Source organism: Triturus cristatus, chromosome 4_2 (assembly GCF_964204655.1).
Source record: "Triturus cristatus chromosome 4_2, aTriCri1.1, whole genome shotgun sequence".
Lineage (NCBI taxonomy): Eukaryota > Metazoa > Chordata > Amphibia > Caudata > Salamandridae > Triturus > Triturus cristatus.
This window is the reverse complement of record NC_140586.1, coordinates 267,708,556-267,735,344: the sequence shown is the minus strand read 5'-3', so window position 1 is coordinate 267,735,344 and position 26,789 is coordinate 267,708,556. Positions and strand designations below refer to the sequence as shown.

At 40.0% G+C, this 26,789-nt stretch overlaps 1 protein-coding gene across 1 annotated transcript in view; it reads left to right on the top strand.

Annotated features, from left to right (window-relative positions):
• The window catches only part of LOC146833607 (cytochrome P450 2D6-like), a 251,268-nt gene extending 232,996 nt beyond the window's left edge, over positions 1-18,272 (top strand). The window contains exon 9 of the mRNA XM_085601484.1: positions 14,798-18,272. Within this exon, the coding sequence (XP_085457610.1) occupies positions 14,798-14,976 (179 nt within the window). The 3' untranslated portion in view covers positions 14,977-18,272. The remainder of the gene's footprint in view (positions 1-14,797) is intronic.
• The last annotated feature ends 8,517 nt before the right edge of the window (positions 18,273-26,789 follow it).

The following is a 26,789-nucleotide window of genomic DNA, read 5'->3' as shown; positions in this document are numbered from 1 at the left end:
TGCATGTCGTAACGCAAGTTGTTGTGGTAAATGGAACCCATACCATAGTCACGGAGGAAAGCAGAAACAGATTTGTTGACGTGCTTTCTTGCTTTGTCAATCTGCGGACAGAAATGATTGGACCAGTTCCATTTTTGCCTTTGGCATATGTTAGAAAACACAAAGGCAGTTTTAGGGAAAAGTGAAAACAGTTGTGCAAAGGTGTCCTTCATAAGCATTTCCAGACCTACCCCAGTCAAAGTGCCTAGGTCATTGCCACCACAGTGCACTATTATGAGGTCAGGGTGTTGGTTTTGCATGAAGGATTTCACCAATGGCATCAATTGGTGCCACTTTAACCCTCTCTGACCAATCCATTTAATGTCTACATTTGGCAAAGCAAGGTCTCTCACCATACCTGTTTTCTCTGCAAACTTTTCACTCCAGAAGACATAGCTGTGCCCTACAATCCACACTGTGAACATCTTCAAAGGAGAACTGGATGCACTCAGGAGGTGTAATTCAGTAGAATGGTAAAAAGAAATGAAAGACAGTTTGGAAATGGAGGCATACATATTTTTTTCATAAAAAAAAGAACTGATTGGCTGTTTCATACCATTCTAGAATAAAAACTAGGCTGTATGTGTAAATTAATAGAAGCATGTTTTGTATTGGTACAGAAAAATGTGTTACCAAAGAACAGTACTATGGATTTGCTGTTAGGTTTGAAAAGTCAAGCACTCTTGCTCTGTGGAATTGAAACATTGTTTGGCGAACTTCTGACCTAACTCCACACAGCAGTGTTCCATGAGCTGTTGCTATGGAAGCAGGCAGAAGTCAAGTTGGGGGAAGGGTACTAGGCAGAAGTCAAGTTGGGGGAAGGGTACTTTTGGAAAAGGGTTGGTTTTCAACCAATAGAAATGTGTGATTACATTTGAAAAAAAGGGGGAAGCACTGAGATTTGAAATTAACATGTATATATGTGGAAAAAGAGAGGGAAAGTTTGCCATTATCTGGTTCTGCTGAGAGGAGAGAGGTGTAAAGAACAGAGATCCTGGCTCTGATAATCTGCTGTTTGAGTGCCACATTTCTTTCACAACTAACTAATTTTAAAGGTGAGTTTAGAGTTTGAGAGGGGATGTATATGGTAAATTAAGAAATGAATAATAGAAATGCTATTCTTTTTGTTGAAGTTGTGTTTATTATTTTCTGTTTTGGGAGAAATTTAAATGTGAGGAACAAGTAAAATAATATGGACTATGTTTTCACAATAAATTGAGGTGTACTGGTATAAAAAAAGAATAGTTTAAGGGTTTGAGGTTGGACTCAGTAATGCAAATACATTCAGCATCACTAAGGCTGGTTGCCCTTGCTGGAGTGTAGGCAGTCACCCAGGTTACAAATGGTGCTGGTCTGAAAAAGCAGTTTGGACATGTGCTTTTTAAAAAATCTGAAAAGTGGATTCATAATGTGTCAGTCTGTAAAAGTGTTTATCACTTGCCAAAAAAAAGAGCAGTAAGTGTGCTTTCAAATTGGCAAAGAAATTTCGTTTTGTGACTAATGTGAAAACATGACTCTGTGTGCAAAGAGGAATTATAGGCAGAGATTTATTGCGTATTGCTCTGGTGATTTCACAGTTGCATTAGATGGAAAGGGGGAGCCATTTTTTGGTGCAGAAGCAGACTCTTAGCACACACCCAGCTGCTTACCATGTGGAATCATGCACAGTATTCACAAGCGAGTGGGGTTTGAGGTTTCAGTCAGTAATGCAAATACATTCAGCATCACTAAGGCTGGTTGCCCTTGCTGGAGTGTAGGCAGTCACCCAGGTTACAAATGGTGCTGGTCTGAAAAAACAGTTTGGATATGTGCTTTATAAAAAATCTGAAAAGTGGATTCATAATGTGTCAGTCTGTAAAAGTGTTTATCACTTGCCAAAAAAAAGAGCAGTAAGTGTGCTTTCAAATTGGCAAAGAAATTTCGTTTAAGGGCCTAATGTGAAAACATGACTCTGTGTGCAAATAGGAATTACAGGCAGAGATTTATTGCGTATTGCTCTGGTGATTTCACAGTTGCATTAGATGGAAAGGGGGAGCCATTTTTTGGTGCAGAAGCAGACTCTTAGCACACAGCCAGCTGCTTACCATGTGGAATCATGCACAGTATTCACAAGCGAGTGGGGTTTGAGGTTGCAGTCAGTAATGCAAATACATTCAGCATCACTAAGGCTGGTTGCCCTTGCTGGAGTGTAGTCAGTCACCAGGTTACACATGTTGCTGGTCTCATAAAGCTGTTTGGACATGTGCTTTTTTAAGAATCTGAAAAGTGGATTTAAAATGTGTCAGACTGTAAAAGTACTTATCACTTGCCAAAAAAAAGTGTGCTTTCAAATTGGCAAAGAAATTTCGTTTTGTGACTAATATCAAAGCATGACTCTGAAAACAGCAAAAAAAAGGCAATTTTTTTTTTTGAAAAATATGTAAATATGTGTATTGTATTATAAAATGTTTTATTAAATATTAATACTTTTTTCTTTTTTTTCAGATTGAGATAGAAAATTTTCGAAAACTAGAACCATTTTTAAAGCAATTAAAAAAAAATTTAAATGAATAAATATTTTTTTGAGTGGGTATGGTAAGTCAATAATATCATGGTCCCTTTTTTCCACTTCTCTACAATCACATTTTCAGTTTTTCATTGTAGTCTCTCAAGGACCTTGTAATGTGATAATTGATTTTTAGTGTTTTTTTTAAAAAAAAAAAATAATTACGCGTACCGTACGCGTACGGTAAAAAAAAAACAAAAAAAAGTTTTAAAAACATATATAAAAAATAGATGAAAGGTAAGGTTGGCTCTTAAAAGAGCCGTTGTGTTCATGCAGGGACAGAGGAAAGAAAGAATGGGAATATTAGACGGTACGACAAGTGTGCTGATCTATTTTACAGTTCACTAGGGAAATACTGGTCTCCCTATAAGTAATTAGATCATGACAAGTGGCGCACCGTACTTCAACCCTCGCAAACCGAGGGTTAATTTCCAGAGGACCAGAAAAAGGAGATGCTCCCCCCACAGATGAAGGGCTCACCTGACCTGCAGAAGAAGGACTCGGCCCTGCAGATGATGGTCCAGGCTGAGCTGCTGTGGATGTGCTTGGTTGATTTACTGAAGGGTTACCTTCAGTAAGTCGAGCATGTGTCCTTCTGTGTACATCCTTAAGGTGTCTCATCATGGTGTGATTCCCAAAGGAATACTTCCTGTCAGGATTCCCTCTTGAAAGTACACGCTTACACAGCTTACAAGTCACTAAGGGTGCATTTACCTTTTGCTGGCCTTCTGGAAAAGTAAAATACTCCCATACGTAAGAGGTCTTTTGTTTCCTCGCTCTCTGCCTCAAGGTAGTGCTGCTAGCCTCACTCTCAGAAGAGCTCTGCTGTTCTGCCATCGTATCACAAAGACAACCCAGCTCCTTCTCCTAAGGGATCACAAGCAGAAATGAGGGGAATGGGTGTGGTGTAGGAGAGTTCTAGAACTGAAAGTAGTTTCAACCAATCAAAAGTTGTGTTTCATGATCACATGACCCACCGTACGCTTACGGTGCGCTTACGGCAAAAGTACGCATGCGCGTAAAAAAGACACGCGCTCGCGCGCATGCGCATAACAGTCACTCCCCAACACTTCCGCGTAACGCGCGCGTGTAGCGTACACGCGTACGCGCCCCACGCGGAGTACGCGCGGCTACGCAAATTGCGTAACTATACGCAAACAGCGTAGATAAATTACGGACATTGCGTAAACCGAACGCTTACCGTAAGCTTACCGTACGCGCACTAAAAAAAAATTTAAAAAAAAGGAAAAAATGTATTGCTAATAAATTTTACCTGTTTATTTTATAAAAAATGTAAAATAAAAACATATTGTAGAATTTTAAAAATTTAACCATAGTCTTTAAAAAAGGATAGAAAATTAAAATAAAAATATGTAAAAAAAAAAAGAAGAAAAAAAAAAAAATTAGCATTTAAAAAACCTTGCAAATTCACTGAAAAAACCATGGGTTTCACACACGTTATAGTTAGGAATTAGCATTTAAAAAACCTTTGAAATTCACTGAAAAAACCATGGGTTTCACACGTGTTATAGTTAGGAATTAGCATTTAAAAAACCTTAGAAATTCAATGAAAAAACCAAAGGTTTCACACATGTTATAGTTAGCTGGACATTTCACTCGTAAAAAACCATTGAAATTCCCCCGTTATAGTTAGTTCAGCTAACTATAACTCGCGCGCCCGCAATGCACTACTGATGACGTCACATATTACATCACTCATGACATGGTCAGTGACATCACTCATGACATCACTGATGACATCTCAAATGACATCACTGATGACATCATCCTTGTGATAGAGTGGTAGACCTCCTCTCACCCTAATATAACCTTTGATACACACATTTAAAAATAGAGACTGAAATATTCAAAAAAATGGACATACAAATAACAGTTACAACAACCTATTCAGTAATTCTAAGATCCACATACACATCCACTCATCCACCAACAATCCTATACAGTCACTCATACATGTACTCACACATCATATGTACTCATACACCTAAACATCCTGTAACACAATGCCACTCATTCATAGAGTTACCCACACATAGTCACTCATGCTAATAAAGAATCAAACATCCATTTACCTGCATATACAGTTATACACACACCACCACACTTAATTTTACAGAAACTTACACATACTTAGTCTTTTAAACAATCACTTATAGAAACACATACTTATTCATACAGGCACTCTTCCAATCTCTCACTCGCACATATACTTACTTATATACACCAATAGTCATATATACTAGTTTAAAAAATATGTAGTTACTCATAAAGACACTATTGAGACAGTCATTCACTCACTAACACACCCATACACACACTCATCCACCCATACGGTCCTACACACATGCTGTCTTCAACACATACAAACAGTGAGTCACTCATTCATGCACCTATGCACTACATAATAACCCCCACCGAACCATGAAGACACTCAGACACTCATACTGATACTCAAAAAACCAACTAATAACCTATATAGACACTCATGTAGCTACTCACCAACCCATGCAGCCACTTATATACAAAGTGAGAGACTGATACAGGTATTTACACATTTAAACATTACTCACTTAGCCATGTATTCATAAAGATACAGTTAATCAGTCAGTTACACAATCAATTTTTAAAAAACAAATCATCAATTTAGACACTTATATACTCATTTATTCTTCCATCGACCTTGAGATATACATATATTAAACTTTTTTAATTTTCAGAAAAACACACATTCACTGGATGATGTCATCAGTGATGTCATTTGAGATGTCATCAGTGATGTCATGAGTGATGTCACTGACCATGTCATGAGTGATGTAATATGTGACGTCATCAGTAGTGCATTGCGGGCGCGCGAGTTATAGTTAGCTGAACTAACTATAACGGGGGAATTTCAATGGTTTTTTACGAGTGAAATGTCCAGCTAACTCTAACATGTGTGAAACCTTTGGTTTTTTCATTGAATTTCTAAGGCTTTTTAAATGCTAATTCCTAACTATAACGTGTGTGAAACCCATGGTTTTTTCAGTGAATATATATATATATATAGATCATGCCTTCCAGAGTTGTCCAAGATTAGTCAATTCCTGTGGTCATTTTATATATACCATAGCTACTGAATATTTGCGTCTAAAATATAGATGTTATTCAAACCGAATCTACAAGTTCTGGCGCCATCTTGGTACGGGTAATAAATAATTGTGGTGCAATGAGTTTTTTGCTACCCTCGTAAAATAGATGTTCACATGGTGTAGAATAGAAATGTAACTCAAACCGAGTCTACGAATTTCGGCGCCATCTTAGAACGAATGTTCAATAATCGTGGTGCAATAGATATTTATGCCACCATCATAAAAGTAAATATTCGATGATAGGATACTGTGTTTATTTCCTACCCCATTTGAAAGAAGAACCATACTTTCAAAATACTGTTGGTTCCTGGTCCTCATATACATTTGAGGAGGTGGAGGGTCCATCTGCTGGTACCCTCTCCTGTCTGATTTGGTATAACGAGTTCTGTTCTGACCTCGGCCTCTCCCTAAAAAAGGAGGTGGTGCTTGATAATAAGGTTGATAATCTCTACCTCTCCCTCTTTAGGGTCGTTGTCCCTGAAAAGGATCCTCATAGTTATTGGGGGCATCTCCTTCTGATTCTGATGAATTAGTATCTGAGAAAGTAACAACTTTTCTCTTGTTATTATGCACATATGTTTGGGTCTCATTTTCATTTTGCCATTCCTGATAATAGTTGGTCCTCAGGTATGTGTATGCTTTTTCTTGGGTAAACCATTTTATGTCCTTCCTAAATTTGTCAGTCTTTTTCTTTATTATATATTCTTCAAAGTCATGTAATTCAGCATTCAGACTGTCTAATTTCAACGTAGCCTCCTCTACGGTTGTGCTGATCTTAAGTTTATCTTCTAACTCTTGAATTTCTATGTTCAAGGCTGTTACTAATTCTCTTGCTGTTTCAATGATTAAAATCATCCAGTCTCTTGAGCACCTGTTGCTTATGTGAGACCATCTCTCCAAGAATTTACGTAATTCCACAAATAATGTTGGGACATTACGTACTCGTAACCCTGATGGGATGACTCCAGCTCGAAGGTACTCTAACATGAATGTCGCATGCGACTCCATTCTCTTACATTTTTTTCTTAAGTTGAGTAGTGCTTGCCATTCATTGTTAGCAGCACTAGATAGTGTGACTCTCTGATTGGTATTAATAGTGTCACCTATCAGTGCTGGGAAATCAGCATCCGTGAAGCCAAATGTCTGTAAGGCTTCCATATTAGTTATATTGGGAGGTCTATGGTAAATGTTAGCCCAAGTTTATCACTCCACAAGAATGAAACCTACTTATTAGTGCACTAAACCAAATAATATAAAAAGCAACCAAAAAATGTTAAGACAATAAATATTACCCAAGAAGGAAAGAGTGATAAGGCCAAAAAGGAAAAGTTAATTTACCCCACACACCACTTATTTAGAAAGAAGTCAGTTAAGAAAATGAGAACACTCTTGTCATAGACACATTTGCTTACCTCAACAGACAAGCAGGACAACCCCAAGAAGCCTGTGATTAAATAACAACTGTTAATCGAGAGAAGAAAGGCTACCCCCTAAAACGAAGATAACTTGAAGGTCAGGGAAAAAGGGGAAGAAAGCAAAAATTATGAATAAACAATATCCCTCTAGACCTATATTGCTTTGTATCAGACTTATATGAGCTCACATATGGAACGCAAGAAACACACTTGTATATAGATTACTATTATTTCTTTCTTTCATATTTTATTTCTTTTTTCATCATTTTTTTTAAATGTAAATTGAATTCATCTCTTTTTAAAAAAATAAGAAAACATTCCAAACCATACAAAGATGTGACAGACTTTACACATATATTTGATATTTGAAAAGCAAAAATTATGCAAAATGTAATGCAAAATACATATCTGTTAGAACCAACATATGGATATTAACAGTTGATTAAAATATCCAAAGTCACAAACCCCCATACCTTTTCACACCTCTTCTCACTTCGCATCCATATCACTATCACACATAACATACATACTACCTACCCCAGAACCAGACTACATGCACAGATAAAACCATAAGGGGTGAAGGACTCAACCCTCTAATGCTGTGCTGAGAGCTAGGGCATCTCATTCAAGCTGGTCGACGCACGTTTCTTCTAACGCATTATGTAATTATTTTCATTTATCAGATGCTGCTATCTTGCTATATCGTTCTACTCTGTTATTCCATAGTTTAATCAGAATGTCTTTTCCGGGACAGAGTGCACTGCAGCATTGCTCTTAGAATGTTGTATTGGATACCGTAGTCAATGTTGTCACCCATTCTCTGCAAATTCAAAAGGACAGATACAGCAAGGATGTTGTTGTCACTACTAATCACTATTTTCTAAATGATGTACTTGCAGAAAACAGGTAACACTATATTTAAAAAAATAAAATAAACCTACTTTACCACATCAGTGTCTTTGGGCTTCACCTTCTTTTATTTTTCTCTTTCTGTGGCCATGACTTTTGAAAACTGCTTGTCAGAATATTTAATTCGCTCCTCTTGGGATGACCCTACATATAATACAGGATAAGGAATCAAAAATGTAAATGTAAAGGGTATTTGAAATATAATGGCGCCACATAGTGCTAACATTGTAATTTCCGCATTTTTAACATAAATTGACTCATTATTATTCCAGGCATGAATTTGCCAGTTGTATAGCTTATAATTGGATATGCCATAATGCGAATAATGGATATTCTGAGACCACTCTATTCTGAAGAAAGCATGATAATCACAATCATCTTTCATCTGTGAGTACTATGTCGTAACCTATCCAGGCATTCGAGCGAATTTGTAGGTTCTCTGTATTTACTATGAGAACCATTGTTAATATTAGGCTTACCACGATAGGGCACCGGACATTTCCGGCAACCTCACCGCGTTAATATTCAACGTGCCAATAGGACAGATATTCTACCTCATGCGGTTCGAACGTTTTATAGGTAGAGAAGTACTGCTACAAGTATACAAAGTTCTAGCTTTATGACAGTCACCGCATCTATATATCTAAATGCCACATGTACACATAGCATCTACTTAGCCTGTGAGCTGTAACCAACCCACATGTTCCCATGTAAATACTAATACAGGCCATGCTATGTCTGACCAGCGGTAGTATCCGGGGGCTACTACCCATGAGTATTTGGCAAGCCGGTGGTATGGATACCCTCAATAGTGTAAGTCGGGCATTGTTTTTAAATAAATTCCCAAAATCCTAGTTGAGACATATAGAATTGCTTATTACATCTAAGTCCTGTCATGTAGCATATACAAGTACAGAGTACCAATGGTGTCTACATCACCTTCAAAATGCGAAGAGTTTCACATAACCGGCATAACCTTGCGCTGTCACGTATCAACGGGTACGCGTTAACTTTCTCACAATTTATATCTTCTAATCGGAGCTCACAAGTCTTCTGTAATTGGGAACAGCCGCGAGGCGCCATGGCGTCATCATCTATGCGTTAACACTGGCAATGTTTACCTGAATGAGTCTGCAGATCTCTGCACCATCTCGGAACAAGTATTCAGCGATGGAATACCATATATATTTCCTACCTCTGTAGAATATATATATATATATATATATATATATATATATATATATATATATATATATATATATAGATAGATAGATAGATCATGCCTTCCAGAGGTGTCCAAGATTAGTCAATTCCTGTGTTCATTTTATATATACCATAGCTACTGAATATTTGCGTCTAAAATATAGATGTTATTCAAACCGAATCTACAAGTTCTGGCACCATCTTGGGACGGGTAATAGATAATCGTGGTGCAATTAGTTTTTTGCTACCCTCGTAAAATAGATGTTCACATGGTGTAGAATAGAAATGTAACTCAAACCGAGTCTACGAATTTCGGCGCCATCTTAGAACGAATGTTTAATAATCGTGGTGCAATAGATATTTATGCCACCATCATAAAAGTAAATATTCGATGATAGGATACTGTGTTTATTTCCTACCCCATTTGAAAGAAGAACCATACTTTCAAGATGTATCAAAGGATGGTACGGTCCTATAGCCATTTTGTGATTTGTATAGGTACTAAGTACTTCCACATCGTGTGAAATAAATATGTCTATCAAAAAAAGTTTGTAGATCTCGGCGCCATCTTAAAACTAATGTTCAATGACACAATACAATGGGTAATAAAGCCACCTTCATGAAATAAAGGGTCATACCCATGATGTATATCCAAAATAATTGGAATGTCGTATATGGTACACCCTATCGGTAACTTCACATCACATGTGATGTGTTATTACTAGAAAACATGTACCCACAACCAACACTACCATCATGGAACTGTGTATATGCTTTCTCGCCACATAACACAGTATGTGTCTCTATTGCAAGGATACAATCGCTATGTTTATCGGCGAATGGTACTCTGTTATATAATTGACGGTGTTCCCAACAAGTGCTTTTTACGGTGCTTATTAATAGATTTTAAGATTCTCATCACCGAGTCATACCTATATATTACTTACTGTAACGGCCGACCAAGGGACTCCACGTGTAGGTAATATGATGACATTAGAAGAATGCAAGGGGAAGTAATAATGGAACCCTCTCCAATAAACTGCCTTCTATGTAGTACAAGATTATGTCTCATATGTGTAATATATGGTAATCCCTATGTTGTGATCCCAGAATTGTGTATTTCTCACATACTATGATTGCTCCATTTCATCTCGTGTACCACACTATTTCTTCATTGAGGCCGTTCTTTACCGTGTCTATGGTATAAATCCAGAAGGTTTCCGGCCTTTCCGGACATCATTTATGTCTTTCCCTGGTATGTGTCTTACTTTCTCCAGGATCAGCCACCTTAGTTCCTTTTCATTAAGTTTAAGATCAATGCAATGTTGGACCATTGGGCATGATGTTTTCCGTGTCTTAATTGCTGTTCTGTGGTCACTGTAACGAGTTCTGAACTCGCGACCTGTTTCTCCCACATATCCTAGGGAACATGGACAAAGGATGAAATAGACAAGGTTTTGACTCCTGCAGTTGGTAAAGTCTCGTAGTTTCCCTTTCTTGCCATGGTAGTCCCAGTTTTCAGTGACAATGGCACTATCACATGCAATGCATGTTCCACATTTGTGATTCCCCAAAATAGGAGGTCCTGTTATGGTAGTTTGTTTGCTCGATGTATTGTGCCTATACCTCGTGTGAACTAGGCTATCTCTAAGGTTCCTATTTCTACGATATGCAAGAATTGGTTTCTGGATAGTCTCCTGCTCCACATTCATATTCAGAATATGCCAGTTCTTATCCAAGATCTTCTTAACTTTGAAGTTCAGTGTTGAATGGTTTATAACACAGACCATTCTGTCATTTTTAGGACGTGTGCTACCTGCTAATAAAGCATCACGGTTGTAATAACGTGCCCTCTTATAGGCTGTCCTGATCAGACGTTTCGGATAGCCACGTAGTAACAATCTTTGTTTTAAATCTTCCCCGTTTATATCATAATCCCTGAGGCTAGAGCAGTTGCGTCTGATTCGCAAGAACTCCCCAAAGGGAATAGAATCTTTTTGACAGTTCAGGTGGTAACTGGCATGCGACAAAATTGTATTTTTGTATGTAGGTTTTCTGAAAAAATTCACAGTGATTTCGCCCATATCTCCTTTGATAACTATATCCAGGAATTCCACTGATGTGGTACTTCTGTGGCAGGTAAATTTCAAATTCTCATCGCTGGCATTAAGCCAGTCAATAAATGTTGTCAATGTTTTCTCATCTCCTCGCCAAATGAAGAAGATGTCATCAATGAATCTATGCCATCTAAGGACATTTTCGTGAAACGGTGCCATTTCATTAAAAATATGTTTCAATTCGTACTCACCCATGTATATGTTGGCTACACTGGAGGCACAAGATGCCCCCATACTGGTCCCTTTAACCTGGTGGTATAGGTTCCCTTTAAAATCAAAGTAGTTATTTTTTAATACTATTTCTAAACATTCCACTATGAATGCATCAGGCCTCTCTCCTGGTGTTCTCTCTAAGAGGGTCCTTACTGCTTCTACTGCCTGTTGTTGTGGTATGTTAGTATATAGTGCTTCGATATCCAGTGTCACCAAGATTTCACAATTGGGGTCATACGGTACATGTTCCAATTTGTTGATAATATCTCCTGTGTCTCTGATGTATGATTTGTACTTAGTAGTTAACGGGCACAGGAACGCATCAACATACTTTGACAAAGGCTCGGTAGAGGAGTTTATGGAGGATACTATTGGACGTAAGGGTGGATCTTTGATGTTTTTGTGCGTTTTAGGCACACCATATAATGCTGGAATTACTGCGTTAGTTTTGTTCAAAAATTGATATTCTTTCTCACAGATAGTATCCTCTTCATACGCCTTACTTGTTACGTTATCAATTAGCTCCTTCAGTTTAGTAATTGCCCCTAAGCTTATGGGTCTGTAGTGTTCAGCCACCGCTAACATTTGGTTCACTTTTTCCTCATATTTTCCAGTGTCCATGAGGCTATACCCCCTCCTTTATCACAAGGTTTTATAGTTAGATTAGAGGTATTTTGAAGTCTTTGGAGCGCTGATCTTTCTGTGACAGACAGGTTTGGCCTACTGTTATAATTATATTTAGTTAGCTTATTGATGTCATTTAAAACAGACTTCTCAAATATAGACACCTCAGGACCTACCATTTCCAGGGTAGGAGTGAAGGTTGATTTAGGATTGCATCCTGAAAGATTCTCTTCTGCATCTCCCTCTTCTCTGGCGGAGAAGAATTTTTTGAGGCGAATTTTCCAAAAAAAGGAAAAAATGTCTTGAGTAAGTTTGAACTTATTGCAGTAGGTATTTGGTACGAAAGACAACCCTCTACTTAAGATGGCTATTTCATCATGACTCATCATATGTGTAGAAATGCTAAAGATAGGCATGGTGTCCATTCTGGACCTATTGTTCAATTTTTCCAATACTGTTGGTTCCTGGCCCTCATATACATTTGAGGAGGTGGAGGGTCCTTCTGCTGGTACCCTCTCCTGTCTGATTTGGTATAACGAGTTCTTTTCTGACCTCGGCCTCTCCCTAAAAAAGGAGGTGGTGCTTGATAATAAGGTTGATAATCTCTACCTCTCCCTCTTTGGGGTCGTTGTCCCTGAAAAGGATCCTCATAGTTATTGGGGGCATCTCCTTCTGATTCTGATGAATTAATATCTGAGAAAGTAACAACTTTTCTCTTGTTATTATACACATATGTTTGGGTCTCATTTTCATTTTGCCATTACTGAAAATAGTTGGTCCTCAGGTATGGGTATGCCTTTTTTTGGGTAAACCATTTTATGTCCTTCCTAAATTTGTCAGTCTTTTTCTTTATTATATATTCTTCAAAGTCATGTAATTCAGCATTCAGACTGTCTAATTTCAACTTAGCCTCCTCTACGACTGTGTTGATCTTAAGTTTATCTTCTAACTCTTGAATTTCTATGTTCAAGGCCGCTACTAATTCTCTTGCTGTTTCAATGATTAAAATCATCCAGTCTCTTGAGCACCTGTTGCTTATGTGAGACCATCTCTCCAAGAATTTACGTAATTCCACAAATAATGTTGGGACATTACGTACTCGTTACCCTGATGGGATGACTCCGGCTCGAAGGTACTCTAACATGAATGTCGCATGCGACTCCATTCTCTTACATTTTTTTCTTAAGTTGAGTAGTGCTTGCCATTCATTGTTAGCAGCACTAGATAGTGTGACTCTCTGATTGGTATTAATAGTGTCACCTATCAGTGCTGTGAAATCAGCATCTATGAAGCCAAATGTCTGTAAGGCTTCCATATTAGTTATATTGGGAGGTCTATGGTAAATGTTAGCCCAAGTTTATCACTCCACAAGAATAAAACCTACTTATTAGTGCATTAAACCAAATAATATAAAAAGCAACAAAAAATGTTAAGACAATAAATATTACCCAAGAAGGAAAGTGATAAGGCCAAAAAGGTGCAGTGAGTGACTGCATCTACTTGCACAGGGATGTCCTGGGGGGTCCATGGGACCCCCTTTTTTCCTCCAGAGGGTGACCCACAGGAGGCACATAGTAAGTAAGCCACCGTTTTGTGGCGCAGTCAGTGCGCCTCCTAACGGCTTCTTTGCCTTTGCGCCCACATCCATAATATGGTGCGAGCGCAGAGGCAAAGAGATTCCATCATTTGCATGAGGCCATGCTCCCATGCAAATGAGGGAATGCCCCTTCGAAATAGTGCTGGTGCTACATGTGCGCCAGTGCAATCCGTATTACTGAAGGGGGGGGCACAGCATCTGCAGCCCCTTCTGGAATACCTAAGTGTCCTGGGGGTGCACACTCTTGTTGCGCCCCCAGAGAACTTTGGGCCAGATGTATGAAGGCCCTGTTTTGTGATTCCCTAATTGCGGATCTTTGCGATTCGCAATTAGGAAATCACAAAACAGAATGCACAGAAGTGTGTTTAACACTTTTAGCGATTCCTAGGGGATCGCAAATTACCTACATCATGATTATTAATGAGGTAGGTGGGACCACTGCCTGCTCTTAAGAAATGATTTTACTAACATTCACAAAGGGGAAGGGGTCCCTTGGGGCCCCCTTCCCATTTGCGAATGGGTTACCACCTACTTGAGATAGGTGATAAAGTGAAAATGTTTTGTGACCGCATTCACGGTCACAAAACATTCATGCATACAGTTAGGATACGCTCTGTGGAAGGGATTCCCTAAACATGCACTTACAAATAGCGAATCACAAACCCATTTTGCGATTCGGTAACAGGTTAACGATTCGCAAAATTGGGTTTGCTGCATCAGAAATGCATTTTTTGTGATCGCAAATTAGCAGATTCTGAGAATCGGCCCGTTTGCTAGGAGCAAAATGCATGATGCATCTGGCTCTTTGTGTAATACAGCCCCAGGGAGGTTTTCTGATAAAGATAAGACATATCTTTTTTATTACCTTTCATAAAATCTTTTAATGCTTGTGTGGATATGGAAAGACATCATCTCATAAAAGATTAAAAATCTAAAGGTCAGTTGCACTTTTAAACATTTCTCTCCCTTTTTCCCTTTTGTCTCAGGACGCCGATTCTGTTTGGGAGAGCAGCTGGCAAGGATGAAGCTTTTTCTCTTCTTCACCTCTTTTCTTCAGCAGTTCACTTTCTTCATCCCAAGGGATCAGCCGAGACCTAAGGAAGAGAACTTGCCAGGTGCCATAATCGCTCCCAAACCTTACCAGTTATGTGCTGAAGTGAGATGAGGAAGATCACCCTACAAGGCAAAACATCTTACCGTTAATATATCAAAAACAATAGAGCCACTGGTGTCTCTTTCAGGAAATGATGGCTGAAATTTTCCATAGAGCATTCCATTTTAAGGCCCTGTACACTACGTTCTGTGATGAGGGATGGGCTCTGAGGGAAATTTACAAATCTACAGTTCAAGCTAATTCTATGTTGTTAATTCAGGACAGGTTTCAACCATAAATTAAAATGGTGGCTATCCCTCAGCATATGTTTATATTGACCCATTTTTGCCTTAATATGGCTCACAATTCAAACTCCTCTCCCGCATTTTCAAGGCCCTACATAACACTGGCCCAACATACCTCAACAAACAAATCTTTTTTCACAAACCTTTCAGACACCTACATTCCTCTGGACTTCTACTTGCACACATCTCACGCATAAGGAAAACAATATCCAGTGGTCGAACCTTCTCCTACAGTGCGCATGAAGCGTGGAATGGCATGCCACTACACATAAGAGCCTCCTCTTCACGTCTTGAATTCCACAAGAAACGGAAGACCTGCCTTTTTAAGTAGCCCTCCTAGGCCCTAGATCTGGCTCAACTAATACCAGCTTAGTGCCAGGATACCCTACCAGGTGATAGTGCACTCTGTAAATCTACATAACATAACATAGCATACCATAACATAACTTACTGGTTGTGTTTTCTAAAGTGGCAGGAGTTCATTACCTTTCCAGGATGTCCCTGTAACAACTCCTCGATTCATTGTACCCTTCATTTTATTGTTTTTTTTGCAAATATTGTAAAGCCCCTAGAATAAGATGATGTTTTTAAAATGCTATTTTACTCAATGCACACCGGCATTATCGTTTTTACAGCAACTACGTGCAGCAAACATCTGTTTTGCATTAGTTGATTTGTTCAATGCTCTGTAAATATAAAGTGATCGCTTTTGGTGTAATATGAATTATTAACTTATATATGCAAACTTCATTTACTTTATAATTATTTGTCTTTGTTTATGAATTTGAGAATGATAACTCTGTATCATGGATTGTGAGTAACATTGTTATTGAATTTTGATTTTGCCAATATTTAAAAATTAAAGATGTTACGAATCAACTGCCACCTCAGCGGCAGTAAATGGCACGTTTAACATTGCGGTGGGTGCTGCTGGCTGTTTGCATTTCTCTGCACTACGTGGCATGCGGTGCGTGCCACATGGTGTAGGGAAATGTAGGAGGGCACCATAGTGCCCCGAAGTGCACAAACAACAACCCCCCTGTGCCAGAGGGCCCGCAACAGGCCCCGAAAGCCCATCCCCACCAGTCTTTCCATGGCGGGGTAACCTTTGAAAATTGAGCCCATCTGTCATGGGAAAGTCAATATGACATGTATCAGATCCAGAGTCGTAATTATAATTATCCTGTTACTGCATCAAAAAGATTTGCCTTTTTGATCCTCCTAGATGACCAGAATTGACGGTAGGAGATCAAAGAGATGGGCATCTGTGATCAGGATCTAGAGCCACAGGACCCCAAATGTTATATAAGGGGCAGGCTGGGGGATACTAATAATATCTATGATTACTTAGTAATCAAATCCTGGAAGGTTGCGGCTGTGAAATGTAAACTGGGGAACCCAAACTGGCCTGATTTTAGAACGTCTGCCCATTTGATTTGCCTACAGGAAACTTGGCTTAGAGAAGATTTCCATATAGAGGTCATGTCTGCATACTCATCCCAGATTCACCCTCAGTTAGTGGGCGAGCAAAAGGGGACTTGGTGATTCTAATCTCTGTTCTATACCCCCATCGTTCTAAAAAAAAAAACATGCAATAAATCTCCCTACTATCAGCTGGTACACCTGCTAATTGATCACAAGTATAAGGTATTTTCAATTAACTTCTACAACAATGTATTCAACGGCACACGTAACATGATTGTTATGGAATCGGGAAAGGAAATTGAGCTGTTTACAAAGAAAGCAGGTATTATTATATCTATCTTCGGGTTAGAGATCTTAACACGAGCAAATTTCATTGCCCCACCAGTGTAGTATATGGCTCCTCAGACTGCTATGGGAAAGAACAATCCCATTACCCTCATGACTCATATGGTGACTTAATAAACAAGGTCCTATACAAATTAAACTTGTTAGAACAGAATGTTGGGGAAAATGGACCCAGGTTGCCTATATTTCACAGGAATGGCCACCCTTTCATTATCGATCATATAATGATCTCAGTAAAAGGTCTGAATCTGAAAAAATCTTTTAAAATAGCAATCTCAGTGACCATTCAGTATTTAAACTCACACTCAATGTTACTTGTGATAAATTGAAGGGACTAGGCCGAGCACCTCCAATTGAAATTGGGGGTAGAAACAGTGTTAGCCTAAAATGGGCAGGTATAAACAAGACAAGATTAGTAGAAACATATTAAGGAGAACTGGGAAGCTTTTGTTACAGGTACTGAATGGGGCAAACTATAAAAGGTTGCTGGAGGCATTTTATACTATAGTAGCAGCAATTGCTGACAACTTGAAAATCCCGGCAAAGGAACCAGGTAAAACAAGATAGGATCACAGGTGGTTTAATTCTTACTGTACCAGAGCGAATCAGCTCTTAAGAAAAGCACTGCCTGTAAGCCTGAGAAAGAGGAAAAAGTTTATAGAGCTAAGAAGGAATTACAAGTCAGTGTTATTCACAAGGAAAAAGCAACTCCAGGACCAGGCATGGGCAAATGTCGAACACGCAGCAGATACTGGTGACTGTATCTTGTTCTGGAAAATCGTACCCTGACCTTAAAGAGAACCGCATGCCAACCACGGAGGTGCCATCTGCACCGAGAGCCTGGATTACACATTTTAAAGGGATTTTTAACCAAAAAAAGGTAGACATTGGTATAACGCAGGATACCCCGATGTAGCTGGCTTTGAACCCCTGAAGCCGATAAGTATAGAAGAAGTAAGAGTAGCTCTAAAAAGTAGTGCGCTTGGAAAATCCCCGGGAACAGATGGGGTCCCAGTCGATGCATTCAAAAATCACACACCGCTACGGGTGCCAATACTAACCCACATCTGTAATGCGGCAGTAAAAGATCCCTTCCCCAAATACTGCCGTGATAGTATTACCGTACCTATATTTAACAAGCATTGGCATAGCCTTTGGGACCTTATAAGCCTTATACCCGCACACAAATGCAATCAAAAATTATATGAGAGGTGAAAGAACTGGATGTCTTCATTCCACCGAGGTCTGGGCAATCAGGGAGAATATGGGCAGTACAATGTGTGAAAACAAAAAGGATTATAAATATGTTGATAGGGCACTTCAAGTGGAACTAACCCTCCGTGGGTCCGTCCAGAAAGTGTTTTTACTCCCACTGAGGCATGTCAAGGTAAGAAAAGTGTGACTCAAAGGGCAAAATGCTTCAGAGACAGAAAGTCCCTTGAATGTTTAATTTCTTCCTGGATATAAATGTGTAGCACCTCCGGGGAGGAGGGGCCACAGGTTGGCTTCTGTAACTGGTGGGACAATGTGGGGGGCTGCACCAACCCTGGCAGGGTGGGTGTTTAGGGGAGAGACCTCAGCTATGTGAGAGCACAAGTACTGGTGCAAGAGAGAGTGTGAAAGTGGAGGGAGAGCAGAAGGGTCTGTATGCCAAGGATAGACACCAAGAAAGCAGATTGTCCAAGTCTGTGAAATAGTGCCATAAACTGGCAGGCATACTTGGCCAAACTGGCAGGCATACTTGGCCTTGAAGTTCTTCAGGTTCATTCTACAATGGAGCAACTGTTCTGTGCTTAGGGGTGTCCATTTCCAAAGAAACTGCATTGCTGGCTCTTGGTCTTGAGAGCATCCTCCGAGTCCAGATGGTTGCAGTGTCTCAACCGAGCAAGGCCTGTCTGTTTAGTGTTTGGAAGGGGAATGTTCCAATCCTCGCTGTAACTCCTGGTGTGGTTCTCAAACCTCACTCTTTTCCAATGGGCTGGTTGTGCTTGATTTACAGAACCTGCAGGCCATTATAAGAATTAGGCACTTCCCTTATTTAACGTTCTTTCAGATTGATACAACAGCTCCCACAGATGACCCCCCCCACCTTTCACTTGCAAGATACATTTGATAGAGTATATTTAATTCCTATACTAAAACATTTCCGGATCAAGTCTCATTCAGTGATATATTTGGGTGAATGTGTGATTTATAGTACAAGTAACAGAAGAGGCTGGGGAAAAGACCGTGTGGGGGTGGGTAAGTGGGATTACCAGTTGTTTAGGGGAGTACTGATGAAGTACACGTTCACAATGTATAGAAAATGGACGAGGTGTACTGAGGCTGACAAAGTGCAGGAGTAATGCCCATGCTATGCCCGCTCTAATTATTAATGCACCAACCAAGGATCAGCCCATTGATACTGAACATCCTACGCATGGGACTAAAGGAACTAGGACATATTAGCACACATTTTAATGCTTGCCAGAAGTGAAGAATGCCAGATGTTCTGCAGCAATTATAGGGGAACTCGAAGTCCTCACTGGAAAATTCAGGTCACTGTGGAAATCCTCATTTTCCTTAGCTCCCTATCAGGTGTAGAGCATACTTTCAAGTTTTAGCACTCATCAGCTCGTCGAGCTTTAATCTAGTGCCCGGAAACTAGCTGCTACAATGCCCCAGCCAGTGCCTGAGGCCCTCAATAACCGCAACACCACACACCCATCCTAAAGTTGTAATAATACACACATATGACATGCTGAAGATATGCAGCCACACAAAAAACTTGCCGAGTGACATGGCACACTGAACCTTACTCTATTAAAACAAAATATTGTACACTTATGCAATCTAAAGTTCAAAAGAAATGCCGAAACCCTCTCCTATATACAATGTACCAACAGCCCTTGAGTGACAACCTGCCAACATAGACCTCGTCCAAAACCCAATGAAGCATTGCACAAAACTGTTGAACTGCCTCGTTTTGTCATTTCTTCCAAAATGACTATGCTCTTTAATAGGTCACGTTTCCGGAGAGTGTCCTCCAACATCGTTGCATGCTGAGATTGTTAAATGGTGTGCTCCTCGTTCAAAATCATGCATTTATTAGAAGATCGAAACTTACCATATCTCTTGTTGAACATATTTCTGGCACACTTGCCAAGGTCAGCATAACATGGTGGAACAGCCATTGTATCTGGAAGAAACAAGAGAAAGATATTGAAACTCAACAGCAATATCACAAGTACCTTGCTAAAAGTAACGAGTAATGTGAGCAGTAGTGACGTGTCTATAACAATCTGAGAACTGCCTTGCTACTGTGCTGGTGAAAACACGGAATACAATCATTTACACTGTAAGACGAAAAGCGAAGGTTGACCCAGGAAAGAGCAAGGGGTTCCAGGCACAATCTAAAAAGTCTTTTCAGCACAAATCCAAAAGAGGTGTCTTTTGATTTATGTATACCCTATGGTCAACACCAGTTGTCTCGAATATGGCTGATGGCTAATGTGCATTTCATATTATGTGTCCCTTCTTTATGTCGTCCCCCCGTACATCTCAATTACACATTCACTGACCTCTAGTATTACCACATGCACTAGTCTCAACGTCTGGCAGAACTCGTAAATCCAATATACACAATATTAGCCAGCAGTTGACAATCATACCATTCAATAACACCCACCACCAACAAATCATGTTCATACTTACCCACCAACATAACAGGTATGTTTATTAACCTAATCTATGGTAGACTCCTGAAAAACAAAGAAAAAAGTAGCATCTGAAATAAGCGCGCGCTCTAAAAGTAAAAGAAAAAGTGTCGGCAAAAGTGAAAGCGTTTCACTTGCGGGAGCGAGCAGCGCCAGGAGCAATAATTGCTACCATATGGCGCCGCTCGCTCCCGCAAGTGAATCTCCAAACATGCACGCGTTGCCATTGAAAGCAATGGAACGCGTGCACATTTTTGGCTGAAAAGCCGTAGCGATTGCTAAAGGTCTTTTGCCTACGCAGCGCATGCGCGCTGTGTAGGCGAGACCTAAAAAGGGGACTAGAGGCAATGCTCGATGTTATTGCCTAATATCCCTTTTTAGATTCCTCTAATGAAAATTATGGGAAAGGTGAAACTAGGTAGGCTAGAATCCTGTGCCCAGGAAAACCATATACTGACAGACTCAAGAACTAAAATCTTATGCTTTGGGAAAAAAGCCCAGAGTTTTAACTGGAATCTGGGCCCCACCAAATTGGAAAAGGTAAACGAGTATAGATATCTCGGCATCTTGTTTAAAAAGTCTCTAAAATGGGACATGCATTTGGCGGCCCAGAATGCCAAAGCCCATACATAAGGGTGTGGGTTGAGAAAATTTACCCAAATGTATGGGGATATGTCCCACAGACCACTATTGAAAGCTTATAAGGCAAAGATACCCCCACAAGTGCAGTACGGAGCTGAAGTCTTGTGCCTAAGTGGGAAGACTTGTTGGGACATTGAGGAAGGGAAATGCATAAAACCATTGATGTCATTACCGGGCTCCTCTATGATCCAGGCAATTAGATTGGAACTAGGCCTGACATCATGGAACGTAAAGGTGCAAGTGGCCCTTCTAAGATTTTGGAAAAGATTGGGATCTGAGGAAGTCACAAAAGTATCACAATGGTGAAAGGATGAGACCTTGCATAGTGACTTAAAATGGGCCAATGAGGTCAGAATGAAATTGTTCTCAGTCTGTAAAAACCTAACAGTGAAATTCGACCAGCCATCCCTCTTGGTAGAAGCTACGAATGGTGAGCTCAGAACAATAGGGAATGAAGTATCCAGGCTAGAAGATCTGATGTACCTGAGAAAGAGAGAATATGTTCATTATATGATGAATAGCTGGGAGAATGAAATTTGGTACCCCTACCTGGATACACTACCCAACCCCGGCCTTAGAGCTGAAGTGCTCAGATGGAGAATAGGCATCAATCATTGTGTATCACATGTAAGTAGAAAATCAGTAATGGTACAATCTGATGGCAAATGCTTCTGTGGATTGGGTACAAAGCGTGGCAGTTTACATATTATATTGGACTGTCAAAAATTCTTGCTTCAGCGGAAATTCTTTTTACGACCTACCATTTTTTAAAAATACGGTGTAACTGAGTACCTTGATATAGCAATTGCTATTGCAAAATATATTAAGGCGATAAAAAGGTCCTTGCTGGAAACAGAGACGGTTGGATAAGAATTAGCCAGGAAGTAAAGACGGACATTGCTCCAAGTAAACTTTTTAGGTTGTAGCACTAGTTTTAAGACATATATCTTTAGACAGATTTTCATCATCGAGAATATTATGGGTGCTTTTTATGCATGGCAAATTTGTGAGCTGTTGGAGTGAGGCAGTGAGGTGTCATTGAAATTTGTATTGTATGTTTTAAAATATGTATTGTAATATGTTTTTATGTTGTTTAAAGATCCACGGTCTAAATAAATGTATTTCTAAACTGGAACTGGACAGACTCTCAATATGGGTGTAGAAAAGAAATTGGCAACGTGGAGCAGGGCATCAACTTGCACCTAATAATTAGAGAATTTACAATGGCACATGAGAGGCACATTCATCTCTGCTTTGCAGACCTGAGTAGCGTATTTGACCTGGGGAACTACACAAAACAGTGGCAAACATTAGCCAATATGTGTGATCCAGTAGATATTATATGCCGTCTCTCACAGCTGTATGCATCTTTAACAGCCTGCATATGCTCAGGAAAGAATAGGGAGTGCACAGAAAAACTCTGGGTCACACGAGGAATTAGCCAGGGATGTGACTTCGAACCATTTTTATTTTCACTATACATTAACGGAGTGGATGACCGCATACAGAGAGTAAAAGCAGATGTGCTTAGAGTGGGCACCCGTGTTACTCCTATTTTACTATAAACTGATGATGTGGTGTTGCTGTCTAGGATGGCAAATGTCTTCCAGTTATTTATAAATAATTTTGTAACTTTCATGAAAGGTAGAGACATAAAACTTAATTGACCCAAAACATACAGGATGGTCTGTGGCCGAGGAAGAAAAAGGTGAAAGAGACAATATGCTGCAAGACAAACGCTAGAACAAGTGAAGACTTTTCTATATCTGGACATATTGTTCTCTCAGAGAGGATATTGGGTACCACATCTCAAAACTGCCAATTTAAAATTCATCAGGGCTACATATGCAGTTTTTAGATTTGCCAATAAGTTAGGCAGTAAACCCATAAGAGAACTTGTGATAGTGTATAAAAGCAAATGTCTCCCAGTTACACTATACGGGGCCCTGGTCTGGAGCAAGACAAATTGTTATTTGATCCAGATATAGGAGAACATTTTCCTACATAGGCTTTTGCCAGTCCCAAGTTCGACCTCTGGCTACATTATCCATAAAAAACTTGCAATCATGCACATAGAAGATTCCATCAATCTTAGCACTTTGACTAAATGCCATAGTATTTGGAGTAAACCTGGCACTTAGGGGCCCATTAGGATGGCGGGCAGACTTTAGTCCACCCGCCACCCTCGCAGTGCTGGAACCGGCCGACAGATGTAAGGCAGGCCCGCACCGCAAATTAGGATGCGACCGCCATCCTGGCGGTCGCATTCCGCACTTCCAACAATGGTGAAAAGGCATGTTGTGCATTGTCATGCACAACGTGGCAGGCACCGCACGGTGCCTGCCTCCTTGTGCTTGGCAATGACGTGCAGCCCGACCCCCGGGTGCTGCAATGGGCCCCCAAAGTGAATACCCACCAGCCTTTCCATGGCGGCATCACCGCCATGGAAAGGCCTTGATTCACACCCATCCTAATCTGGATGGCGGTGCATGCTAGGCACCACCTCTATATTGAGGCCCAATTCCGGCCGGCTGGCAATCGGAACGAACGATTGTCGACCGGTTGAAAAGCGGCAGACGCTCTTTGTGTCCACTGTGATACCCCGGCCATAAATCAGGTTAAGATGGCGGGCGGATCGCCACTGCCGGCCCGGCGGTGGTGGTCCGCCCGCCATCATAATCACCCCCCTAAGTGTACTACAGATATCATAAGGTACTGCCTGGAACTTGAACATTCTGAAAAAATACTATGGATTCTGTACGTAAATGGTCTTCTACAGGAATTGGAGGAAGTTTTAGCGTCTTGTATCCAACTAGTATTATGCAATTCAGCAAAAAGGAATTGAGAACTGTTTTCTGAGGGGAAATGGAGGCATACAGAGGGCCCGATTCACAGAATTAACTAAGACAAAATCCTAAACTTACTACTTTTGGTATTCACAGAATGCACTTACTACTTTTGGTATTCACAGAATGCACTTACTACTTTTGGTATTCACAGAATGGATTTACGACTACTAACTTTACGTCCGCACTCCGGCTGGAAATTCCGGCCCAGAGGCGGAGCTTCCGTCCTGGAGGTGGGGATTCCGGCCAGTGGCGGAGATTCCGGCCGGTGGCGGAGATTTAGCCATGGCCGAAATCTCCACCTCCGGGCCAGAAGCTCCGCCTCTGGGCCAGAAGCTCCGCCTCCGGGCCGGAAGCCCCGCCTCCGGGCCAGAAGCTCCGCCTCCGGGCTGGAATTTCCGGCCCGAGTGTGGACATAAAGTTAATACTCGTAAATCCATTCTGTGAATACCAAAAGTAGTAAGTGCATTCTGCGAATACCAAAAGTAGTAAGTGCATTCTGGGAATACCAAAAGTAGTACGTTTAGGATTTTGTCTTAAGTTAATTCTGTGAATCGGGCCCAGAGAGTCTCGGAATAGGTCTAAGTCCACAGTGGAGAGTTATTGCTTGGCCCAATACAACAGGGGATACAAGGTTACCTGGTAAATGTGAATATCACTCAGGATAGATTTTTGCTAACTAGACTACACTTAGACTTGCTCCACCATCTAGTCGTATTCCCTAAATCAGAGTTGTGGCCAGTGAATTTACCAAGGTGCAATAGAAAGGCCAGACCAACAACACTCCACTCATGCTGTCTTGTAAAAATCAGGAGGCCTTCAAATGTTTTCAAAATCTGTCAGATCTTTATGCATGTTGCACTATTCTGACCTCTATAAAGAAGGCTGTACAAAGGCATAAAGCATTGACCCAGTGTTATGAAGAAAGCTGTAATATGGATTGGACTGTTTAATCTTCGTGTTCAAATTGCATTATTGATGGTATCTTATAGTGTAAATCATGTATTGTATGTTCCAGACCTAAAAATGTTTATGTGTATTTGGTCTTATGACCCTTTGCTTTATTTTGCACGGTAGAGTTCCAGACATCTGTGGAATGATTTTAACCTAATGAGTTGTTTGATAAGGAGTTTTTAACCATGTGAAAGGAAACTTTTTAAACGTATGTATTTTTAACTGTATCTACACCACAACATTGGCACTATAATCTGGCACTGTAATTATGCATTGAAACGTTTTTTTTTATATAGTTCTGTTTGGTAAAACATATGATTATTTGTTCTTTCTTGCTTTTATGAATTTTTTGTATAAATCTGAATAACGATTTTATGTGGCTGTGGTTTAGTTGCTAATCTCAAATTTTTAGCATGTGGCAATATGGTATTCTACTCCGTCCATGCTAATTCAATCACTATCACAAGGTTTAAATCAGTGCTGATAGACATGGGTAGTTATGGTCTTGGAGGAGTGGATATTATTTATATATTTTTTTATTATTATCAAGTTCATTTCAATAATCCATGTAATACAAAGAGACCATAATTTTACCCTGAAATCCCCATCCCGCACCTGCTACACAATTTATCAAAATTACATTAAGAAACCACAGTACTAAACATCAATTCATAAATAATTACAAGCAAGGGGAATACATAAAGCCACGTCCAGAGTCCATACATAAAGTCCAGTCACATAACCAAAGTGCATCGTGCATAACCTTCACCTCTCATCATGTTATCTAAATATTCCACAAACCGGTCTACCTTTCATCAGGGACTCATCCCCGCGATTCTATCCAATCAAGTAGCAGTGCCCACCTCAGAAGGTCCTTCCTTTTACCCCGGGCCCCTTTCCTCGAATACATTGCTTCATCCAAAATACAAACTGCAAGAACCCAGGCTAGCCATTGTTCAAAAACAGGTGGGTTATTATCCAACAAGCTAATGTTATACATAGTCAGAAAATAGTCATGGAATTAAATTGGAGCGCTCTGCCCCCCACCAGCGTCTCCCCTTCTGATGCTCCCAAAAGTATCACAGCAGGTGTCAAAGAAACCCTCATATTTATTTTTTCATTAAAAAACTCTGTAATAACGGATTTAATAGTTGTTAATGCTTGACAGGTAGCAAAAATATGTACACTATCCGCCCCCTAAGTTGACATCTGGGGCATCAGGGACCCTTACCATCCCCCCATTTAATAATCCTACTAGGAGTATAGTAAAAGATTAGAACACGTTTTATAATACTGTACTTGCAGCTTCGAGGATAATAAAGCAGATTGAGCCAAAGAAAAGGAATCCAGAAAGCTCGATTCAGGGATAGCCAACTGCTCTTGCCATTTCAAAGAGTGTCTATCTACATCATCTTTTATCCATTTATTAAGGAGGGTATAAATACCTCCAAAAGGGGGTTTACGCCCATCTACCAATATGTCCATCAGATCACATCTTTGGAATCCCATAGGCCCACCTCCCTTACGAGTTAAAAAATCCCTTACCTGAAGGTACTTAAAAAAATCTTTTTGGCTAATATCAAATGTCTTTAAAGTACATTATACCCCTAGGAGAGAAGAAAATAACAACCTTATTTCAGCCAGCTTTTACCCAGGGTAGGATATACTGGTCG